The following is a 22,965-nucleotide window of genomic DNA, read 5'->3' on the forward strand; positions in this document are numbered from 1 at the left end:
CCAAAAAAAAAAAAAAAAAAAAAAAAAAAAAAGAGCCTTATTGGGAACATACACTGGGATGGCATCCTGGAGGGAATAAAAAAAAAAAAAGTTTAAATCAACTAGAAAATGTGACATGGGTGCATACTGTGATTATTCAACATTTATTATTCACTGTGTGTTAGGTGCTTCGTTGAGATGGACCCCCTAGGATTGGCTGTGCTGTTCCTGTGTCACTCCTGATAATTTTAAAATTGACTATGTCCTTTTAACCATGTTTTTAAAAATTGAACAACCACAATGTGAACAATTTCCACTTTGCTACATAATGAGAGTACTTTCATTCCTTTAATGTTTGCTTTTTCCTTTGAACTAACAATTTCTGTTCAAATTTCACAGTTTTCTGTGGCTTCAGGAATGAAAGAACCGATTACCCTGCTGGGAGCGTGAAATAGACTTAAAAAATCTGCATGATATTTCCTCCCAGTGAAATTAATTTAGGTTTAAATACAGGAGTAAAGTACACACCTTGTGCCAGAGTCTCTTTCTCTCACACACCTGAGTAGTTTTATCCAGAAAGGGCACAATTGGACCTGCTGCTAAGTCTTAAGTCTTTTGTGAAGATCCTTTGCAAGACTGCAGTGTGAGAACCTCTTTTTCTTTGACACCCGGCTTTGTGTGGGCCTGATGGCATATCTGGAACGTCTCTATTTCTTTGAAGGCCCATCTCAAAAGCGCAGTGGACCCGTTGGGCACTGTCCATGGCTGGGGTACTTACGAGCAGCCGGATTGGCTTGCCGGGTGTTTTGAGGGTATTTTAGGAAACGCACCTTCTTGCAGGGCAGGAATCCTCAGCTCCAGAGCGACAAAGGACAATTTGGAGGGGAGTGCAAGGAGCGCTCCATAGCCGCTCTGGCATCCCAGGCCCCCTTACGCCTAGCATCGTGTCCTTAGTGACTCCGCCTTCGCCCTCTGGATCGCACCCCGGCTGTCTCGCTTCTCCCTAGTCCGGCCGGGCGTCGCGAGTCCCGCCACCTTCCCCCGCGCCCCACACCCGGTCGCCCTCAAACCTTTGGAGCCGCGCTGCGCACCGCAGCCATGCTCGCCCCGCGCCCCCCAGCAGCTTCCCCGGCACCTCGGGGTCCGGCTCCCCGGGCCAGTGTCGCCCCGCCCTGCAGCCCACAGCCTCCCCCTCCAGCCCCCGTCGCAGAAGCTGTCAAGCCCGCGGCAGCTGAACCAGCCCCCGAGCTCCCGCGTCTCCTCTCCTTCCTTTGTGTGCGCGCGAGCGGAGTTAGGGAGGAGGGAGAAGGGGGAGGTCGCTCTGTCTGTCTGTCTCCCGCCGCCTTTGCCCGGGCAGCTTGAAGTGCCGCCGGGGAGGCGGGAGCCGGGGGGAGGGTGCGGGGAGCCGGCGGGGCGTCTCGGGGCCGCCTGGGCGCCCTGGTCCCAGCCGCGCGCTGGGTAGCGCGCACCACAGCTGGGGCTCAGCTGGAGGCACACGATTCGTCTGCTCCGGCCGCCCCTCGGCCTCCCTCCGCTCCCACCTACCCTCGACACTCGCAGAAAAGCGTGCGAAGGCGCCGAGAGTGACGGAAACCACAAATAAATAGCGGCGGCAGCAGCGCGTCATCTGGCGGAGCAGGAAGTGCAGGCAGAGTCCGGAGGCTGGTGCTTTCTGCGCGTCCCCAGGACTTTGCCATGGGCTGGGGGCCGCGGAGGCTGCGAGCTGCCGGGCCAGGACAGCGGCGGCGGCGTCCGCACCGCGGCTGAGGGAGCAGCGTCGCGCAGGGCGCGCGGAGATGGCAGCGTCTAGCAACTCCAGCCTGTCCGGCTCCTCGGTGTCCTCCGGTGAGTTTCAGCCCGTCGGGCGCGATTGCCCCGCTGGGTCTGTCGCCCGCTGCCCTCGCCCCGCACTCTGGGATGGAGAAAGCCTACCTGTGGCCGTCTTGCCCGCTCCCGGGGTGAGGGCAGGCGGCCGGTGTGACACTTGTTTGGCTGGCCAGCACCCTCGGTGCCCACAGTACCTCCGCGCCTGGCGTCTGACAGCGCAGAGGTGGGGGAGCGGGGCGCCCTTAGTGTGCAGACGCGGGGGTTCTGGAGATTTGGGGAGCAGCAGGCGAGAAGCGAACCGGGTAGGGGCGGGCTCGCACTTTCTGGCGCCGCTGGAACCCGGGCTGGCGGGGCGGGGAAGGTTAGGGTGACGCTGGGCGCCCCGACCCGCTGGCTATGGGGTGCCCGCTCCGCGGGATGTCCAAATTCAAGGCAGTGGGGAGCAAACCCTCGCTTCTCGCAGACTTGATTTTCTTTGTTTGTTTCAGAAATTAGCTCCGTGGAGACCCACGCTTGGGGTATGGGTTTGAGATAGAGGTAATTCTCCTTCTGGTTCTGATCGAAGCGAGTTAGGGGACGCGAGGTCGAGCCAGCCTCTGACAGTTTGCCCGTTTGCAAGTGTGTGTGTGTGTGTGTGTGTGTGTGATTTTCCTCTATGGCCTCTTGGAATATGTTCTGTGATTTTACTTTCCAGGCATACATATTTTTTTTTCCAAGTGCGGCCGAGGAAGGAGGGGCTTCTTTCAGCTTTTCTACGTTGAACAGCGGGCCTAATTGAAGAGAACAAATTGCTAATGAATCTGAAGGAGTAGGAATCAATAGAAGCAGACCCACTGGATTCTGAGTATGACAGGTTTCTAATCAGGATGATGCATGAGGTAGAATTCTTCTACTTCGCTAGTCATTGAAAACTTTAATGACAAACCCTAAAGTGTTAGCTGATAAGACATTTAAAGTGTAGTTTACAGTATTCATGGGTCAAGAAGGTCTTGAAGTCCTAATGGAAATGCTTAATATATCAGTATTGTATTAATTCCTATTGTGTGTGTGTTTTAAATTATTTACCCAAAAATTAAACTCACCAGAAGAAACACTTTGTTGGAGGCATTGGACAGCAAGCCAAGCATTAAGGAACCATATCTCTAGATGTGTGACTAATTAAATCATAAATGCAAGGTGATTTGACTAAGGTGCAGTTGTGACGTGGAACAAGGTGATCACTTGAAAGCCATTTATTATCTTTTTTGGCAGGTTTTAGTTCCAGGGAAATAGCACTTCCTTTCTTGATCACTGCCAACTAATGAAAAGCACAGTGTTGTTATGTGTACGATGTAGTTGAAGTTTCTGGTAGTAGCAACCAATGGGGCAGAACAGTCATGTCTTATTAAGAGCAGCAACAAGTTGACCGCCTGTGGTTTTAATTCTGAGAACTCAGCAAATGCTACAGCTTATTTTTAGTGCTCCCAAACCACTGCTGCTGCTTCTCAGTTCATGTTGGTTGACTAACGTTGAATTTAAAACACAGTGCTGTTAGCTTATGATTAGCACATGGTTATCCCTCTCCGAAAATGGCCCACAGGAACGTGAACTGGTGGGGGAGAGGTGACGAAGGGAAAGAAGAAAGGATAAAGGACAATAAGGCAGTGTTATCACATGATTTACTGAAGGTATAAATTACAGGTGCTGTGGCATCTGAATTTTCAGATCTTGATGAAAGATCTCCTTCAGCTTAAGGAATGTTATTGAAAACCCTAACTCAGCCTTAGGAAGAATACATGGGTTTGAAGCAGCACAGTATAAGCTTTAGATGATGTTACTTGCTTTGTAGATAGAATAGAGATGCTTGTGATGGTTCTTTTTTCTGCTTTAGTTACCACTGTTTTAAATCCTAATGGAAACTGGAAAATTATGCGAAAGCTTAAGTTCAAAAAGTGGGCAGAGGTATATTTTTTGGTATGACTCGACCATGGGCCATGAGCTTCTATTGGCTAATTCACCAATTAATCAGGCACTTTGTCTTGAAAAATTTGAGATCCAGAATTCTCTTTTTAAGCTCACCATCGTGTGGATCATGAATAATTCAGGCGACACAAGCAATTCACACCTGTGGGAGGTGTTGGGTAGGAAAGAATAGAGCCTGTTTGTGGCGGCAGCTGGGTTCTCTCAGGCAAAGGCCAGAGTCTGAAAAATTAGGACACTCCATCAATCTATTAATCACCATTTTGGAGGGCCTACTATGTGCCAGGCAGTAAGTTATAAGCATCAGATTCAAGGAGGTTAAGTGAGGAAGATAATTTAAAGGATTCCTTCAAGTTCTGAAGTTCTGGGATTATTGTCCTTGAGTTTGGCTCCAGCAGTGGGTAACTTGGGGTAAGTTATTTAACTTCTCCAAGCCTCAATTTCCTCATCGATAAATGAGACTGATGCTAATAACAGGAACTATTTCATAAGAATGTCATGGGGATTAAGTGAGGTAACGTGTATAGAGCGTTTAGCACAGGGTGTGGCACTTAATAAGTGCTTGGTGTGAATAAAGTTTGTTCCTTGGAGGAATGAAAAAGAAAGCTCTCACTGACTCAGACTTTAGGTACAGAAATAAGTCCAACACACATCAAATCTGCCTCTTACATTGCATGTTAAGTTTGGTCTTGAGGTTTGAGCTTCATTAAACAAGCATTTATTAAGTTTCTTTTAGGTTTCAAGCATACTCCCAAGTGTATGGAATAGAAAAATGCATCAGGATCCTTTCCCTCTCCATCCAGCAGCAGAGATGGACAAGCAAATAGCAATCTGTTTTCCATTTTGATAAAATAAATTATGGGGAGGAGAGTGCAGGGAAGAGAGTGATGACCTCAGTTGTGAGGGGTCAGTAGGGGTGACATATGAGTTGAGCCTTGAAGGATGAGTGGAATGTTTTCAAAAACCAGGGCACGGGAAAGGCATTTCAGGAAGAGGTAAGATCTTAGGCAAAGGTCTGGAGATAGGGAAGTTCATTGCCTGATTTTCAACTCCCTTCTTAGGGCTATTGACCTGTTTTCTTGGTGGTTCCTCTTCTCTGGACAGTTGTGCTTATAGGCCCATCAGCAGCCTCACGCACAGAGCTACCAGATCACTCACCTTTGGCGATATAGGACGCTTTCTTTCTGCTCAGGTAGCAATGGGTTTAATGGCACAGCTCTCCAATACCTTAGCACATACTTGGGCAATTGAGCACTGAGAAAGGAACGGTTGATTCTGTTGTGTCCAGGATGTGGAGAGGTGAACTTGAATAGAATACCATGGGTTAAACCTCTCTTAGAGGAATAGCCTCTATTTCTGGGAGGTTTAGGTTTGGATGGATTTGTGTGAAGAGTAAAAATCTAATAATTTACTCCTATTAAACTCAAAATTATCTGATTTTCCTGAGAATATGTTCTTACCTGCTGTTGTTGGACCACATTACCCAAGCATCTCATTTATTCTACATTACCAGCTGAGTCACAACAGATGAAATAATCAGGTTAAAATTAATTTTTAAATACATTTTCTGAGAACTCTTTAGAAATGTGTTTCTGAAATATTCAATTATGTGTAAAAGAAATTGCTTTGGGGCTTCCCTGGTGGCGCAGTGGTTGACAGTCCACCTGCCGATGCAGGGGACACGGGTTCGTGCCCCGGTCCGGGAGGATCCCACATGCCGCAGAGCGGCTGGGCCCATGAGCCATGGCCGCTGAGCCTGTGTGTCCGGAGCGTGTGCTCCGCAACGGGAGAGGCCACAACAGTGAGAAGCCCGCATACCACAAAAAAAAAAAAAAAAAAAAAAAAAAGAAATTGCTTTGCCTTTGTTTTAATGATAACTGCTGGTGATTAAATTTCACAGTCACCTAGGTTGGCAGGAAGGTTTGATTACCTGTTTTATTTTAAATCGGGGGGAAAAAAATCCCTATCCTTAAGTTTTTAATCTAGCCTGTGGTACTTGATTATATTCTGAAATAAACAGTGGTTGACTTGCAAAGTACATTTCTTAATAATCATGAATTAGATTTGCTTTTATAATTGAAATAAGAACTTTTTGCATATTAGTCATGTGATCACCAAATGGGTAATTTCACAAAGTAACGAAAACAATCAACTCAAGTAAAGTAATAGATAAAGAAGCTATGAGATGTTTTCCAGTAACTGAACAAAGTAAAATATTAAATAATAAAGGGACTCCTGGGATAAGAAGTTGTTAAGATTTTGAAAACATAAACACCCTGTATTATAGAAATGAAATCGACAGGGACTTCTGAAATTAAAATGCAAATAGAAAAAGGTAAAAATCAGTGTTATGTGCAGAGTCATTGAAACCTTAATTGGGAAAAGAACATTCCTGAATGGATTGAGGGATTTATTTTTCCAGATTCTCTACAACAGTAATTGTGTGCCAGGTAAGTAATGCCATTTTCTGCTGTCAAACTGGTGTTGATCCTAGAAATGGTAAATAGGAATTTTCATTACTTGTTATTGGCGAGTCACAACCAGCGGCATATACAAATCTTTCACATTCCTAGATGCAGAAGGCAAAATTGAACTACAGTAATGCTGCCAAGACTTATATACATGTAATTAGAAACTCCATGGATCCAATACTACAAAACAGGGTATCTTTGTTGAAACAGACATTCGCACTGAGAAGTCTTCTAGTCCTTTAGACTTCAGAAATATTCAGTTATGTGTAAGCAAAGTATCTTTACCTTTGTTTTAGTGATAACTGCTGGCAGTTTAATTTCAGTCACCTGGAACGGCAGGAAGATTTGATCACCTTTATTTGAAATCGTGTGCACCAAAAAATTGCAATTTCAAAAACATCGCAAATATTTTTAAAAATCACAATCTAAAAGTCAATCCCCTGAGAGAAATCATTCACTCAGTTGAATATTGTTTTTTGCTGTTTTTCTGGTGACCTTTCCACAGCTTATTTTAACTTATTAGATTTTCACTGTACTTTGTGGTACCTGAGATGAACCCAGTGATATAAAATCTGAGAGAAAAGGAGGCTCTTCTTAAGCATGACAGCTTGTTTGCAGTGTTTGACAAAGGCCCACTGATTTGTGTACTTTCGTTAAAACTCCAGATGCCCCCCCCCCCACTCCCACTAACCCTATGAAGAGTTTTGAATGACCTTGACATTTGTTCAACTTTTGGGGGATGCAAACCCCACGTATTTTCTGAGGCCAGTCTCTGTGGGGTTTAACTGAACAATGTGTTCTTTGCACTGCCTCCTGGGGCTTGGCCTGAGTGTCAGTCCTGCTGAGGGCCTTCTGCTGCTCTGCAGGGTCTCCTGTTTTCACACAATGGTGAAAATAACCGGACATTAGGATTGGAAAACCTATACATGAGCAGTGTCATCTTGGTATGGTTTGGGAAAGCGTTTTCTGCCAGAAGGTTAAGATTCCTGCCAAGATAGTTAGATATAAAGAAAGAGAAAGGAACTGAGTGATAGACATAAGATTAATAGCACCCAGCTATCATTCACCCATGATTTATCTTTTATGAATGTATTCACATTTCATGGCTTCTAAAATATGTCGTTGAATTTTCAAAATGAATGGTTGGCTTGCCTCTCTCTCTCTCTCTCTCTCTCTTTCTTTCTCCCTTTTGGTTTTCTCATCAGTTATTACGTTGGTCACATTTCTATTTAGAGATGTTTTCATAAACCCTGCCTTTGGTCTACTTTACTGTTAATAGTTTCCCAGTCCTCCAAGCACCTTGCTGCTTCTCCTTCCACTTGCTCAGTGGGAAAGGCAGCTACTGTTCTCACGTGGATTCTGGTCAGAGCGTCAAGATGGACGCCTCCATCTCTGGTGCAGGCTGGTGGGTGTGACAGAACACACTCATGTGTCTTAAAGTTACAAACGAAAGCAGAGGTTTATGTAAAGTTTCCATGGCTAGAGGAAAACCCAGTTGGAATGTGCTGAACCCACATGCAGTCTGCTCTGCCAGGGGACCCGTGTGGCTGTCCACTGGGCTCTGAGGCTGAAGATGGCATGTGTGCACTGGGGGAGAGCCATCCACCGCTGCTTGTGCGAATAACCTGCTTCTTCCCTCATTTATTACTAATTGAACACCTTCGTGGGGACCAATCTTCTAATATAGTCTTTACAGTATGGCCTAATGACAGCATGGCCTTGCTTCAGCAGTTTGGCCTGTCAAAGTCACCCAACTTCAGCCCATTCACAGTATCACCTCCACAGTTTAAAGTGTTATTTTCAATCATCCAGTGTCTGAGTTCCCATAGACATTCTCTAAGAAAGGTGTTCAATTAATAACCTTATTTAAAATGTCATCATCACCTCAGGTCAGAGGGGGCATTGATCAGATTCCTGGAATTGAGATGTCGCCCACTCACTGTGCAGGCCGCCAATCACCCCATGCCTTTGGTGGGCCTGTGGAGGAGAGCATTTCGTCGAGGAGAGAGGCGAGATGCCACTTGCCTGGCGTAATCAGATAGATCTGAATTGATACAGCCACTATGGAGAACAATATGGAGGTTCCTTAAAAAACTAAAAATAGAACTACCATATGACCCAGCAATCCCACTACTGGGCATATACCCAGAGAAAACCATAATTCATAAAGACACATGCACCTCAATGTTCATTGCAGCACTATTTACAATGGCCAGGTCATGGAAGCAACCTAAGTGTCCATCGACAGATGAATGGATAAAGAAGATGTGGCACATATATACAATGGAATATTACTCAGCCATAAAAAGAAACGAAATTCAGCTATTTGTAATGAGGTGGATAGACCTAGAGTCTGTCATACGCAGTGAAGTAAGTCAGAAAGAGAGAAACCAATATCATATATTAATGCATACATGTGGAATTTAGAAAAATGGTACTGAATAACCTATTTGCAAGGCAGGAATAGAGACGCAGTTGTAGAGAATGGTTGGGTGGACACAGGGGAAGGGGAGGGTGGGATGAATTGGGAGATTAGGATTGACATATATACACTACAATGTGTAAAGTAGATAGCTAGTGAGAACCTGCTATATAGCACAGGGAGCTCAGCTCTGTGCTCTGTGATGACCTAGATGGGTGGGATGGGGGGTGGGTGGGAGGGAGGTCCAAGAGGGAGGGGATATATGTATACATATAGCTGATTCACTTCGTTGTACAGCAGAAACTAACACAACATTGTAAAGCAATTATACTCCAATGTAAAAAAAAAAAAAAAAGAATCAAATAGACCTGGAGAAACAGTCTGCTTCCTTGAGCTGGGGAGAGATCCCACCTTCTGAAATATGTCTTCGTTAGATGTTGTAGGAAGAGCCATAAATGTGGAATCAGAAGATTCCGGACATTTAAACCTTTAACCAGGATATTTAAACCCTTAGCCAGGGCACCTACATCTTTTACCAAAGCCCTTAAATCGTCTGTCAGAGCCCTTAAGCCCTTAACCAGGACCCTTAAACCATTAACCAAGGCCCTTGAACCCTTTACCAAGGCCCCTAATCTCTTAACATAGGCACTTTAACCAGATACTTAACCAAACCAACTAGCTAGCTATGTGGTCTTTGGTGAAGTTAGCCCCTCTGAGCCTTAAATGCCTCGCTGCAAACTGCAGTTGTGAGAGTCTGTTTCTGGAGCTGAGATGAGCATCGACAGAGGTGATAGAAGCATCCCCTCTGCAGACCTGGCCAGCACGCCTGCTTATTAGAGGCCAGTTCTCTTTTCCCTGTCTCCTTCCCTTAATGTCTCTGAGCCTCAGTCCTCTTGGCTGTAAACCAGAAATAGTGATATCTGACGAATTTATCCCATGGGGTTGTCATTCCTGAAGTATTGTTTGGGAAAATGCGTAGTAAACTGTAAAAGCAAGTAACACTACTGAATGGCTGCTAAGTGTCATTCTGTTTACATTATCTCACACAATTTTCACAATATTTCTCTGAGGTAGACATTATATCCCATTTTGTAAACAAAGAAATAGGTTCAGAGAGGGATGGGGCTTGGATTTGAGGTGATAGGATTAGAGGAAAGTCTTCCTAATTTCAAAGATCATGCTTTTCCCTCTTGAAACTTAAGGGGTTGGTTCATTTCTATCTATTTACAAAGTTGCTGACATTAGAGTTTACCGCTGAAATCCATGCTCATGGTTGACAGAGAAAATATAGTTACATACTTGTGCTTTATTTTGTTGCCCTCAGTAGTTAGCCAGACCCTCACCTCAGTCTGACCAAAGCTTATTCTCACCAGCAATACGAACTGGGAGGTGTTATCACGTCATTACTCTTCAGAGTGAACACCCAGGATATTGGACTTGTGAGTATCTATACTTGAGAATAGTCTTGCAAGGTGAAGGGTATATAGGTATCCATTGTACTATTCTTGCAACTTTTCTAAAGGTTTGAAAATTTTCTCAGTGAAAGAAAAAAATTAGGCAAAAAAAGAAAAGTACTACTTAGCATTCAGTTGATTTTCTTCACTGGCATTTCAAAAGCGTTCCATTTTGTGTGAGCATATCAAGTCCTGTTATCATCTCATGAAACTCCCAGATTCTGAATCCTCAGGCAGCAGAATGTCTATTTCTTAGCTTATATCTTAAGTGAAAGCGTAAAGGAGCTGAAATTACAGAAGCAGTTCAGGCAGAACACACACAACAATTTCTGCCTGAGAATTGTTGGTTTTTTTCTCCCGACCTGGATTGACCTGACTTTTCACTGTAGGTTTGGACCAAAGAGGGACCTTGGAGGTTGCTTAGAAGATGCCAGCATAGTATAAGCAAGAGAATCAGGGTCCAAAGAACTCCAGGAACTGCCCAGTGCCGCTCACCTAGTTGATGGTGGGGCTAGAGCTGAACTGTAGTCTAGGACCCACGTTTCCAGAACATCATTCTCCATCCTCCTTCCTGGCTCATCCTAAAGAGTAGTTATCATCCTTAGAGAACTTCTCGCAGATGTTTTTTCTGTCTGGCTTCATACAGGCTGTTCTATTTAATTATTTAATATTTTCAACAAAGAAGTCATAAAGCACTTTGTATGTTAAATGGGCCTTAGAACTCAAGGCTGTTGTGTCAACAGAGACAGAGACTTAAGTGATCTGGTGTCTGCCCTAACTATATATAGCTATGCTGTCCAATACGGTAACCACTAGACACATGTAGCTATTTCAGTTTAAATTAAAAACGTTCGTTTCCTCAGTTGTGGTAGGCACATTTCAAGGGCCCAGTAGCACACATGGTACTACTGTGGTAGGTAGTGGCTACCATATTAGGCCATGCAGAAATAGAACATTTCCACCATTCTGCAAAAGATTCTGTTGGGCAACACTCGTAGACAGGGTATGAAGTTCTAAGACAGGGACTTTACTAATGTAAAATTAATTAGCTAAGGATAGAAAATTTGATAAAATGTTCACCCATTCTTGTGTTTGCTCCTTGTGCTGCTTGGGTTGGATTTTACTAATTTTGCAAATTGGCTTTTCGTAAGTAATGTTTTCATAACTTTGAGGCAAACTGTGCAATGACAGCTAGAATATAATGTTGGGGAGAGTAATTAAAATGTTGATAAACACTGCTAGTCCTGAAGTTTGATTCAAGCTTTTTAAAAAATGGTCTGTAGCTTCCTTAATGGCAGCTCCATTTCTTTTTGAAATAAACCCACAGTGAGTTGTAATTTCACCCTCCAAGAGGAAAAAAATGCCATATCCAGAAGAAGTTTGGATCTTATAACTGCACTTCTTCCCCAAAATTATAAATAAAATAGGGAAATTGTGAATGTGTGGACTGAGGTTGCTAGTGGCATATCTAAGCTATGCTATTTAAAAGAGATTTTCTGCCAACTTGGCCATCAGCAAACCATTTGCCTAGAAGTATTTTGCTTCTGCAAAAGCCCACATACAGGGCAAAGAAAATGCACTGGTTTTTGGAAAATAAAGTTAGCTTTTGGAATTTTCAGTACATTTAATTGGGGGGAGATGCGTGCATATAAGATGCAGGAACATGACAGTTCCTACGAAAAGGAAGCTGCCCTCCTCCTTGAACTTCTGTTACCATCTTCAAGTGGAACAAAAAAATGGAAAGGTGGAGGGTATCTTTCAAGTGTCAAGCAGCTGTCAAGAAAGAGGTGGATGTTGAGGCCAGTGGCCTCAGAAACCACACTAGCCAGAAGCCTGTGGCATGAATGCTTGTTCTTTATTGATATGACTCAGATCACAAATTTCAGGCAGTATGAATCACAGAATCACTTGGGTGATAACCTTACATAGTTCTTTTCTCTTCAGAGGCCCAGTACCTAGATTTCATCATGCCCCATCATTGCCCTGAGGACTACCCTCAGTCCTGGCTGAACACTATCTTCTTCAAGGAAAGGAAACCTAGCACTTCTTAGTTATTTCACATAATGCCACTCTAACAATGTAAAGTGCTTTTTCTTAAATAATTTTGTTTCCAGGGAATAAACCTGAGAAAGATCAATTTTGGGGGCAGCAAGTAAGCAGGAAGCAGGGAGCATGGTTTTGGGGGTAAATCTTCTGCAGCATCTACTAGAGTGTGAGGGCTGCAACACTGACCTGTAAGGGCCTTCTCAAGACCTAGACCTGCACTGTCCAATATGGTAGCCACCTGGGCAATTTAGCCCTTGAAATGTGGCTAGTCTGAGATGGGCTGCAAGCTAAAATACACACCAGAATTGAAGACTTCGTACAAAACAAAAAGAATGTAAAATGTCTCATGAATAACTTTGTTATATTGATTATATTTTGAAATGATAACATTTTTTGGATATTAGGTTAAAAGAAAACATATTTTAAGAAACTTATTTAAAAATGTTTAATGTAGCTGCCAGAATATTTAAAATTACATATGTGGCTCACATTATATTTGGATTAGACAGCACTGGTCTGGACAACTCCAGTGAGAATGTTCTAGCCTTTCTCACAGAATCCCTGCTGCTTGGCTCAGTGGCTCTCATGGTTGCCGTCCTGTCCACTTTCCAAGCCAGAAACTTACCCTCCCTCCCACCCCCCAGGTCCAGTTCAGCCCTGATTCTTAAGTCCCTGTTTTGGATTAGTCTCAGACACTGAGAGACGTCCTTCATTTTTCTGGGTCTGTACAGTGACTTTGAAATGAAATACTATAGAGAGGGACAAACTGGGAGTTTCATCAGATTCTTGTTTATATAGGTTTTGTGCTTTGTTTTTTGTTTATTTTTGGTTTTTGCTTCACGATAGTTCTAGACTTTACATATTTACTTGTGAGTTTTATGTATACCCCTCTTTCTAAAGAAAGCCTGCCATGCGATAATGCTATGAAGTTGGAAAGAGAAGATGAGAGAATAAGGAACACATTTTCTCTTGACCTGAAGCTTCTTGCCATGAGTATGCATATGTGTATACACGCATGTACACGCATGGTATATGTCTATATGTGTGTGTTTATGTGTATATGTATACACAGAAAGCCAAAGTGGATTGGGTTTCAAACAAAAGTTATTTCCCACCAAATGTATGTTAATATCAAGGGAAGTGAAAAGTCAAGCCTAGCATTACTTTCGGTAATGAAAAAGTCACTTGGGATTTTGCTAATGATGTGTAGATATTAATACACATAATTTGGCTGCCTAACATTGATTTAAGTTGCTCATTCAAATTCATTTTATTACAGAAAAATTAGCCATTTTGTTCTACAGTGTTTGTCCCTGCAGACAGTGAGACTGTAAAACCGTGTTTATTGGGTAAATAATACTATTTTGCTGACTTTCACGTGCAAAGAGAGCATTATGATGTCTCCTTCAGGAAGTGCTGTGAGCAGTTAGGTTCTTGTTGGGGGTCTGGTGAGTTCAATCAGGTGTCCTCTGGTTATCTCCCTCGTGATCCATATCTAGGGTTGAAGGTACTGTCAGTAACCTGGGCACAGAGGGGTTTTCTTCTTATGTGATGTGCCTGAGGGTTGAACTTTGTCCCTGTGAGAGCCCTATGCTTGTTTTAAGCGACCAAACTAACCCACGTGCTTTTTTTTCTTTCTTTTTATTTTTTTTTAAAGCAAATGTGATTTCTTCCTCAGAGGAAAAAGCAATTGACAGTGGCTTTGTCAACTCTCTTGAAATAATATCAGGTTCAGATTAGGAGCATAACCACAGCAAATCCTAGGGAATTATGAACGGAAGACATGATTTGGAACTAGACAATGTAATTTGTCACAAGAACATAATGCTTGCCACCGTACTTATTTGGTTCTATATTCTAACCCCAGGAATAACATTAAGGGGTATTTTGTAAAAATGCACAGCAGTCTTTCAGGGAAGAGATGCCCTGCAGATATCTTATTTTTCATAAATAACTGAGTGTAAATCTGTCATTCAGGAATTCATGTAAACATGTTTCTGAGAGCATATGTAGCTCTAGCTTGTGCTTCTTCTTATAGTAATGAGTTCCATCCATTTTCTGTCCTCAGAGTGGACTTGTATTTCTTTTTATTGCTTTGAATGTAACTCTCTGAAACTTATTTTTAACATCCATTCCTGGCTTTGTAAATAAATGTGGGTTCATTTGAACCCTGGACTTCAAGGGTGATGTGTCATGTATCACGTGCTGTGAAGGGGATCTGGCCCAAACACTAGCACCAACGGCTGTGTTAACTTGGCCCCCTCTGAATTTCCATTTTCTCATCCATGAAATGGGCTAATAATACCTGTTTGTGAGAATCAAATGGGAATATGTTTGTGAAAGAAACTTGAAAATTGAAAATTTGTGAACAAAACGTAAAAGTCTCTGGTCTCATGAAGTTCCCATTCTAATAGATGCTCCATAGATTTCTTTCCTGGGTGATAAGTTGATCATCCAGAGTTCATGATCATCTAATATAACTGGAAAAATCTCTTCTAAATATATTATTTTGCTCTTCTTCAACAGCCTTTCAAAATCTTGAAGCGTAATCCCACCAGTTTAGAATTTCTCCACTCAGTGTGAGACTTCACTGTGCATCCCATATTCCCATAAACATTTTAAATGAGCCTGGATAAATCTCTCATCCAAAGGCACATCACTGTTTATACTTTCCAATCCAGAGGAGTGGCTCTTTTATAAATCAAATTTGATGTAATAATCAATATATACAACTGAATATCTGTAATAGACATGCAAGTTACAAAGCACAGCAAGGTAACTCACATAAGGAGAGCTACCACCCAACCTAAAACACCTTGTTCCCTTGCATCTTCCTGGGTTCTCTTCTCCCTTCTCCCTTCCCTCCCCCACCTTCTGTCTTCCTTTCTCTCTTTCTTTCTTTCTTCCCTTCCTTCCTTCCTTGCTTCCTTCTTTCTTTCTCTCTTTCTCTCTTTCTTTCTTTCTTTCTTAATTGGAGTAAAATTGCTTTACAATGTTGTGTTAGTTTCTGCTGTACAATGAAGTGAATCAGCTATATGTATCCCTGTATCCCCTCCCTCTTGGACCTCACTCCCATCCCCCCCCATCCCACCCATCTAGGTCATCACAGAGGACTGAGCTGAGCTCCCTGTGCTATATAGCAGGTTCCCACTGGCTATCTATTTTACACATGGTAGAGTATTTATGTCAAATCTAATCTCCCAATGCGTCCCACCCTCCCCTTCCGTGTCCTCCCTCCAGAGTAACCACTACTTTGAATTTCCTGCTTATTATTCCCTTGGTTTTCTTTCTTGAAATGATTTCATCACATATCACTAAAATCCATGCTCCATGATGGTGGATATTTTTTGTCTGTTTTGTTCAGTCAATCCCCAGTGCCTAGGACTGTGTCTGGCATGTAGTAGGCACTCAATAACTAGTTGTTGAGTAAATGAATATGTCAGTATCCCAAGTCTATCAAAGGAATGCCGCTATAGTCCCTCTTTTATCTCTTGTAGGTAAATCAGTTCTGTAAGTGATGTAAATTCCATCACTGTTTCACATTAGCTGCATGCCTTTAATGATTTTTAGAAAATTCGTATTTTTTAAACTGATAATATAGATTATTTGCATTTAGTTGCAATAGGAGACTCCCAGAAAAATTACATAGACTTTTCTGAACCAGGACTTCTTTTTAAACTTGATTTGTAGTTCACAGGCATTTTTCAGGAGTGAATAGTGAACACTCAAGGAACATAAGTAGTAAAGCTAGAGTTCAACAGGGAGCGCTATAGAGAAATTTGTTTTAAACGGATAAAATATACGTGCTACAACAAGGATGAACCTTGAAAACATTATGCTAAGTGAAAGAAGCCAGCTAAGAAAGACCACATACTGTATGATTCCACTTATGTGAAATGTCCAGAATAGGCAAATCATAGCGACAGAAAGTCGATTAGTTATTTCCTCCTGCTGGGAGGGTTGGAGGGAAACCAGAGTGACTGCTAATGGGTATGGCTTTCTTTTGGTGGTGATGAAATTGTTCTAAAATTGATTGTGATAATGGTTGCACCTGTGTGTGATTACACTAAAAGTCATTGAACTGTACACTTTTTTTTTTTTTTTTTTGCGGTACGCGGGCCTGTCACTGTTGTGGCCTCTCCCGCTGCGGAGCACAGGCTCCGGACGCACAGGCTCAGCAGCCATGGCTCACGGGCCCAGCCGCTCCACGGCATGTGGGATCCTCCCAGACCAGGGCACGAACCCGTGTCCCCTGCATCGGCAGGCGGACTCTCAACCACTGCGCCACCAGGGAAGCCCTGAACTGTACACTTTTAAAGAGGTGAATTGTAGGTGTGTGAATTATATCTCAGTAAACCCGTTATTTAAAAGAGGCCAAAAAATTAATAGAGTAGGCATGAGAGGGTGAAAAGACTGGAATATACTTAAAGATCAAGTCCTTTCCAGATAGGATGCTTGTAATCATATAGGAGGCATTCACTCCAGTATTCACTGATATCTTTATCAACACATGGAGGTACCTCTCCTCTTCCCATTTTTGTTTGCACATTCATCTTTTTCTGCTGCCAGCCTCCCATCTCCTGTAAAGGTTCCACAGAAACGTGTTCTCTGTGGCTGGTTCTCAGGGTCAGCTCTGCCTGCACTAGGCAGATACCTCCTTCCCCAGTGTCCCCTAAAGGCCACGGTGTCCTCCCTCCTCTGGCTGAAAAATGAGGGACAGCAGCAGGTCTCTGCTGATGCTGGACAAAGCAATTAATGCATTTCTCATGACTAGTTAATTAGATTTTTATGCAGCTTTTCAAGCCCTGGGCACAACTCTTATGCCCTCCAAGTGGAACGGCGGTCATCTGGGAACCAAGTTTCCCACTGTGTACATGGTTCTGCTGGATGTTATCAGCGCAGTGATGCCTCTCTTCCTCTCTTCCATGCCCCACTAGATGGATGCATGTGCAAACGTTTCCAAGGGTATCATCTGTTGGCTCTTTTGTTGTTTCTAATCAAAGAGCTGGCACCCTTTGATCATGTCAGATCACAGTATTGTACTGTAAATACTTTGTTAGAAAGACTAAAATATTACATGGGTACAGCTGTCTCAGCCGTTCTGACAGTGCTTACTTTCACCCTGAACAAGTAAAGAAAAATGCATTTGATCAGATCAGATGTAAAATATGAATATTACAAATATGAAATTTTCTAGAACCACATAGAGCTCACTACAATGAATCCAATCAATAAGCATTTTAAAAAGACCTGTTGGTTTTGAGTACCAGGTTGTTGTAGAAATCCTCCTTTCCCCACAAGTTTAGAGTCTCCTAGAGCAAGATAGACTTCCCGTTGGTTGGAGGAATATCTGGCTCTGCTGGGGAGCTTACGGAATTAGAGACTGGCATCTTTGGGGAGCAGAGTCCCTGGGTCATCACTTTCATGGACAGGCTTCAATCTTCAAAGGCTTGTATGAATTTATACGATGACTGGCTCCCCTTCAACCTGTTCATGGCCTGTCCTCTTTCTTCCTCCCCATGGGAGAGCTAAGATGGGTACCCACACAAGATCCACATAAGTACCCATTCATGGGAGTGTGAAGGCAAAGCAAGTACGGAAACGTCTTCCTTAGTTCTTTCCTTAAGGTCCCATTTGCAGTATTTTCTTGGCGCCCAGAGGAGGAAGTGGGTACGGGCTACAGTGGATTTGTTGTTCTGTGTCCTCCCTCAGGGGAAATCTGGATGCCCTGAGTCCCCTGCGACTACGTGGGCAAGGTATTGTGCCTTGTGCTGGCCTCTGCAGCTGCCCTCACGTCTCACCCCAGGTGTGGGTCCCTGGCCAAGCTTTCCCTGACAAAAGACACACTGTCCTTGAGACATCCTGTGCGTGTAATTTTTCTCATGCTGACACATTTCTCATGCTGACACATTTCTCATTTCTCATGCTAACGCATTCACACTTCCTAATTTCCTGACTAGAACATTCCAGGGCGTGATTATTGCATGGGTTAGGATGCTTCTGCAGAAAACCTGCAAAGAAGTGGGAGATAGGGATACTATACACTGTGGCATTCCACTCTGTCTGCTTCTCTGCAGTTCTGTGGGCTCTCCCTCTTGGTGGATGGGCTCTGTCCTCAGCTTTACTCTCCTTTTGGCATCAAGATGACATCGGCAGTCCCTGGCATCACGTTTATAAAGAGAAAAGGGATAATATTTTCCTCCTGACTTGGTGGAAAGTAAGAACACCTGTCTCAGAAGCATTCCTCCCCCGAGCAGACTTCCCCTTGCCTCATTGGTCACAGTTTTCTCACATGCTCATATGCGAGCCAATCACTGGCAAGAATAGGATTCCCGTGGTGCACAGTCCAGTCATGACCCCCTTCCTGGAATGGAGATGGGGCCAGCCTCCTCTGGAAGAGTGAGGACATCTGGAGGGAGCAGGGTTCTGTGAAGGAGGGTGGAGGAACCGAAAGTGTCTGCCACAGGTATGTCAAGAATGTCTGCAGCCCTGGAAATCTCTAAGGGCACCTAGAAATACTGAGAGTTCTAAGAAACCTGGCCTCCCCCAGTCAAATGACTTATTTAGTCTAGTTGAGAACCTAACGATTAGTGAACCTATTCATTCTGTAATAATATTCGGTCCCTGACAAAAAAATGTATCTGCTTCCCTTCCAAGTTAAGGTGACTGACAGCTTTTACTGATGCATTGTTTTCACTTGTTAGTGCCTTATGGTTTGAAACATTTTGTTTTATGGTTATGAGCCATTCATTAAAAAATGGATGGATTCTTCAGCTCTAATGAAAAGTAGGACAGTGAGGGTTGAAGGTTTTGATTCTCAACTGACTTTAACACCCCTGAGCCTGGTGTAAGTTGGAATTGTTTTATTAGAAATTCAGGGAGTAATAGCAGCTGATTCAACCGCTCCTGGTTGCTATGGTGAGGAATTTTTAAAGCTTTGATTTATGAGAAACGGTGATCATTAGCAGCTCTTTGTTTTTAAAACAGAAAGCCCCGCAAATTGTGAAGGCTTGAGTGGAATAGATGACTGGCACCTAATTGGAGAAAGAATCTCAGGTTATTTCCAAAGAAAAGAGAACAGGCAGAAGGCTTTTGGAGAGCAGATTCCTGTTTTTCATTTTTATGGCAGGCCAGAGTGTGTGAGGATCGTTGGACAAGGGGTCATGTGACCCAGGTCTATGCTAGTTCTGTCTCGGCATTTGCTTTTCATATGGCCTGGGGCCAATTACATCATCATTTTGTAAATTTTTGATGCTCATCTGTCGAATTATTAGGTGGACCAGATCATCTCTGAGGGTCTTGAAAATTATTTTGTGACTCTGCCGATATCCTCTTGCCAGTTTACAGTGTTTTGGTGGTGTGCTGAAGGGAACAACCCTCTGTCCTCCCACGCGTACTGCACATAGCAGTTATCACTGGCCCCATTTGCTCCTGGCACCTGGTCTGTAAGATATGAAGAATTACTGCGTACCTTTCCTGCACCCACTTTTCAGTCCTTACAGTAAGCCCAGAGATATCCCAAGTGTGCTCCAGGGGAATATTATACAAGCCTTTCGGAATTTCTTACACTAAGAAATATATTTTATACTACAACCCAGAACACACAGACACCGTGTGTGCACACACACACACACACACATAATTCAGTGTGTACTTATTGAGTATTTATGATGTTCTAAGTGTTAGAAATATTATTGCAGTGAACAAAACAGACAAAAATTCTGGTCCTTATAGAGCTTCTAAATACAGAGAAATAATAAACCAAAGAAACTATATGTAATCTGTATATTTATGAAATATATGCAACATTATTATATATAACTTACAATTTCCTTAATATATTAGAAGGTGGTAAGGTCTATGGAGAAAAATAAAGCAGGAAGGGAGATAGGAAATAGTGGGGGGTGGTGTCTGATTATTAAACTGTGTGGTCAGGGAAGGCCTTACTGAGAAGATGACATTGATGGTGAGGGAGCCAGCACGCAGATATCTGGAGGAAGAGCATTTCGGACAGAGGGAACAGCAGTTACAGATGCCTGCATGCGGGCGTGTGCCTGATGTGTTCCAGGAACAGAAGTAATATCAATGGGTCTGGGGTGAATAAGGGGTAAATAGGACTGAGCAGAAGGGGGGTGGGGCAGATCACGGTGGGCTGTACAGGCCATTGTAAGGACTTGGGCTTTTACTCTGAGATCCATTATCCCTTGGTAATCCATAAGATTCTAGAAGAATGACATGATCTGACTTGGGTTTTAACCAAGAACCATTCTGGCTATTGTATTGAGAGTAGACTAAACACTCTGTGTGTGTGAGAAAGCTCTACAAGCTGTACTTACCCCTTCATGTGTGATGTGCTGTATTTTCTTTTCTATTGTATTCTAATTCATTCATCTAAAAACTGGTCAGCGCCCACAAATTGATTTCACTATCAGGTGGCAACTGGCAGTTTGAAAAACAGATTATAAATTGGCCTAGAACCCCGAAGATGTAACAATTGAGCGTCCTTGCTCAAGGCATGGTTGTGGTATACATGGCACCCTATGGAAACCTCGTATTTACGCTCAATAATAGTTTTCAAGGAGCTTTTGTTCATTTTTAAACTTACGTCGAATAACTATTTTATTAAAAGCTGATTTCAAAGTTCATCTTTTCCTACATATTCAGCAGGCTTTTATTACCAATTTGTATTTTAAATAACTTTCTTTTATTGAAGTATAGTTGATTTACAATCCAGGTGTACAGCATAGCAATTCAGTTTTTTTCTGATTATATTCTATTATAGGTTATTACAAGATATTGAATAAAGTTCCCTATGCTATACAGCAAATCCTTGTTGCTTATCTATTTTATGTAGAGTGGTGTGTATCTGTTACTCCCATACTCCTAATATGTTCCTCCCCCACTCCTTCTCCACTTTGGAAATAACTTTTTATATAGAGCATTTTAAATATACTTAAAGTAAAGAGAAAAGTATAATGAACCAACTTGAACAATTGTAAACTCATGGCCTGCTCTTGTCTAAACTCAACCCCTATAGTTCGGATCATTTTGAAGCAGGTCTCAGGCCTGGTGTTATTTCGTCTGTAAATATTTCAGTTGTTATCTTAAAAGATAAGAACTCTTTACAAAAATATGCCACTTTAGTATTCTCTCACATGAGCGCACACACAGACACAGACGTGCGCGCGCGCACACACATACACGAGCAGTAATTCCCCCTGTTTAGTCTGGTCAGCAGTGTCTCTGTTCATTCACCTGAGGACAGAAATGCAAGTGACTTTAATGAAATGAAGCTGTGGTCATTGTGGTCATGCTTTCCTGATGCTGAAGATGGTATTTCTGGATGCTGCCAAGCCCCTGTTGAAGAAATACTTTCTTACTTTCAAAAATGAGTCACTTCAGGGCTTCCCTGGTGGCACAGTGGTTGAGAGTCCGCCTGCCGATGCAGGGGACGTGGGTTCGTGCCCCGGTCTGGGAAGATCCCACATGCCACGGAGCAGCTAGGCCCATGAGCCACGGCCGCTGAGCCTGCACGTCCGGATCCTGTGCTCTGCAACGGGAGAGGCCACAGCAGTGAGAGGCCCATGTACCACACAAAAAAATGAGTCACTTCAATCCTATTCCCCTTTTATACTTTGGTTTCTTCTTAAGTGTGACCTCCTTTTCTGTGGCTCTTGACTAATCAATAGTAAGCACCTTGAGAGAAGGTCTTGGGTCTTATGACCCTTGTACCACCCAGTGGCTTGATATGGTTCCCCACACACAGCAGCCATCACACTTTTGTTAATGTTCTTACTTCCTTTTCTAAATGCAGAATTGGGGTAACCTCTCTTGGCCCTTTGGCCCATTACTCCTTTGGCTACATGTTGTAGCATCATTAACATCTGACTTTTCCAGGAAGCCTCACTTCTACCAGGATGGAAAGCTTTCTGGATCAGTATTAACTCTTTGACAGGAGCCTTCAAGTTGACCTCTGTTCTTAAAGAGCATTTTTTGTCCCTTCTATTCCTTGAGCTCATTATCCTCAATCAGTAGAGTGTGGTGTTTCTCTTTCTGTGATAGTGGCCCTAATCTCCACCAATTTATTGACAAGATTCTAATTTGCTATGGGTTACATTACTGGAAACATTGTCATTTCTAAATATGTGTAGTAGTCATAATTCCAGGTAGAGGTATGTTTGAGTATATGGTGTATACTAATTCAGTGTTGAGTATCCCTTATTTAACAAATTAATTACCCAAATATTTTATCTGTAAGATTGGTAAGGAAGTGGCAATACTTCAAGCCTTATTCTTTTCATCCTTGCTTTCTCCAACCTTTTCCCCTTCTCTTTTCCATAAAAATTGAGTGCATACTTGTGCCAGCCACCGTGTGTGGCTCTGGGCAACACAAAGATGGGAAGCAGCGTCCTTGTAATTTCTTGTTCAGAGTTTGTCCCCAGTGGATTGTCACTCCATAAAGGCAGGGACCCTCAGGTCACCAGCTACTAGCAGAGGGCCTGCCATATACTAGCTTCTTAAGAACAGTTTTTGGATGAATGGCTGAATGAATAGAGATATGAACCTCACCACAAAGGAGTTTACAGCCCAAGATTTGGTAGTGAGTGTGGACTTGGTGGAACTTGGTAGAACTTGTAAGGTTCTTATCATTTATAAATATTTGCAGTTTGAAACTTTTCCCTTAAGTTGCTACCCCTCCTGGCCACTATCTCCTGAGTTTTCAGTACCCTCTTAAAGATGCCAGAAGCTTGACATGGGGATTCTTACACACAGTAGCATAGGTATGGCCTCTGGACAACAAACAAGA

General features: G+C 43.0%; 1 protein-coding gene across 1 annotated transcript in view; it reads left to right on the plus strand.

The window, feature by feature from the left end:
- The first annotated feature begins 1,543 nt into the window (after positions 1–1,543).
- The window catches only part of CHN2 (chimerin 2), a 335,941-nt gene continuing 314,519 nt past the window's right edge, over positions 1,544–22,965 (plus strand). Inside the window, exon 1 of the mRNA XM_029232904.1 lies at positions 1,544–1,824. Coding sequence (XP_029088737.1) covers positions 1,776–1,824 — 49 coding nt within the window. The 5' untranslated portion in view covers positions 1,544–1,775. The remainder of the gene's footprint in view (positions 1,825–22,965) is intronic.

The sequence above is a fragment of the Monodon monoceros genome, unplaced genomic scaffold (assembly GCF_005190385.1).
Source record: "Monodon monoceros isolate NGI ecotype Baffin Bay Population unplaced genomic scaffold, NGI_Narwhal_1 Super_Scaffold_2, whole genome shotgun sequence".
Taxonomy (NCBI): domain Eukaryota; kingdom Metazoa; phylum Chordata; class Mammalia; order Artiodactyla; family Monodontidae; genus Monodon; species Monodon monoceros.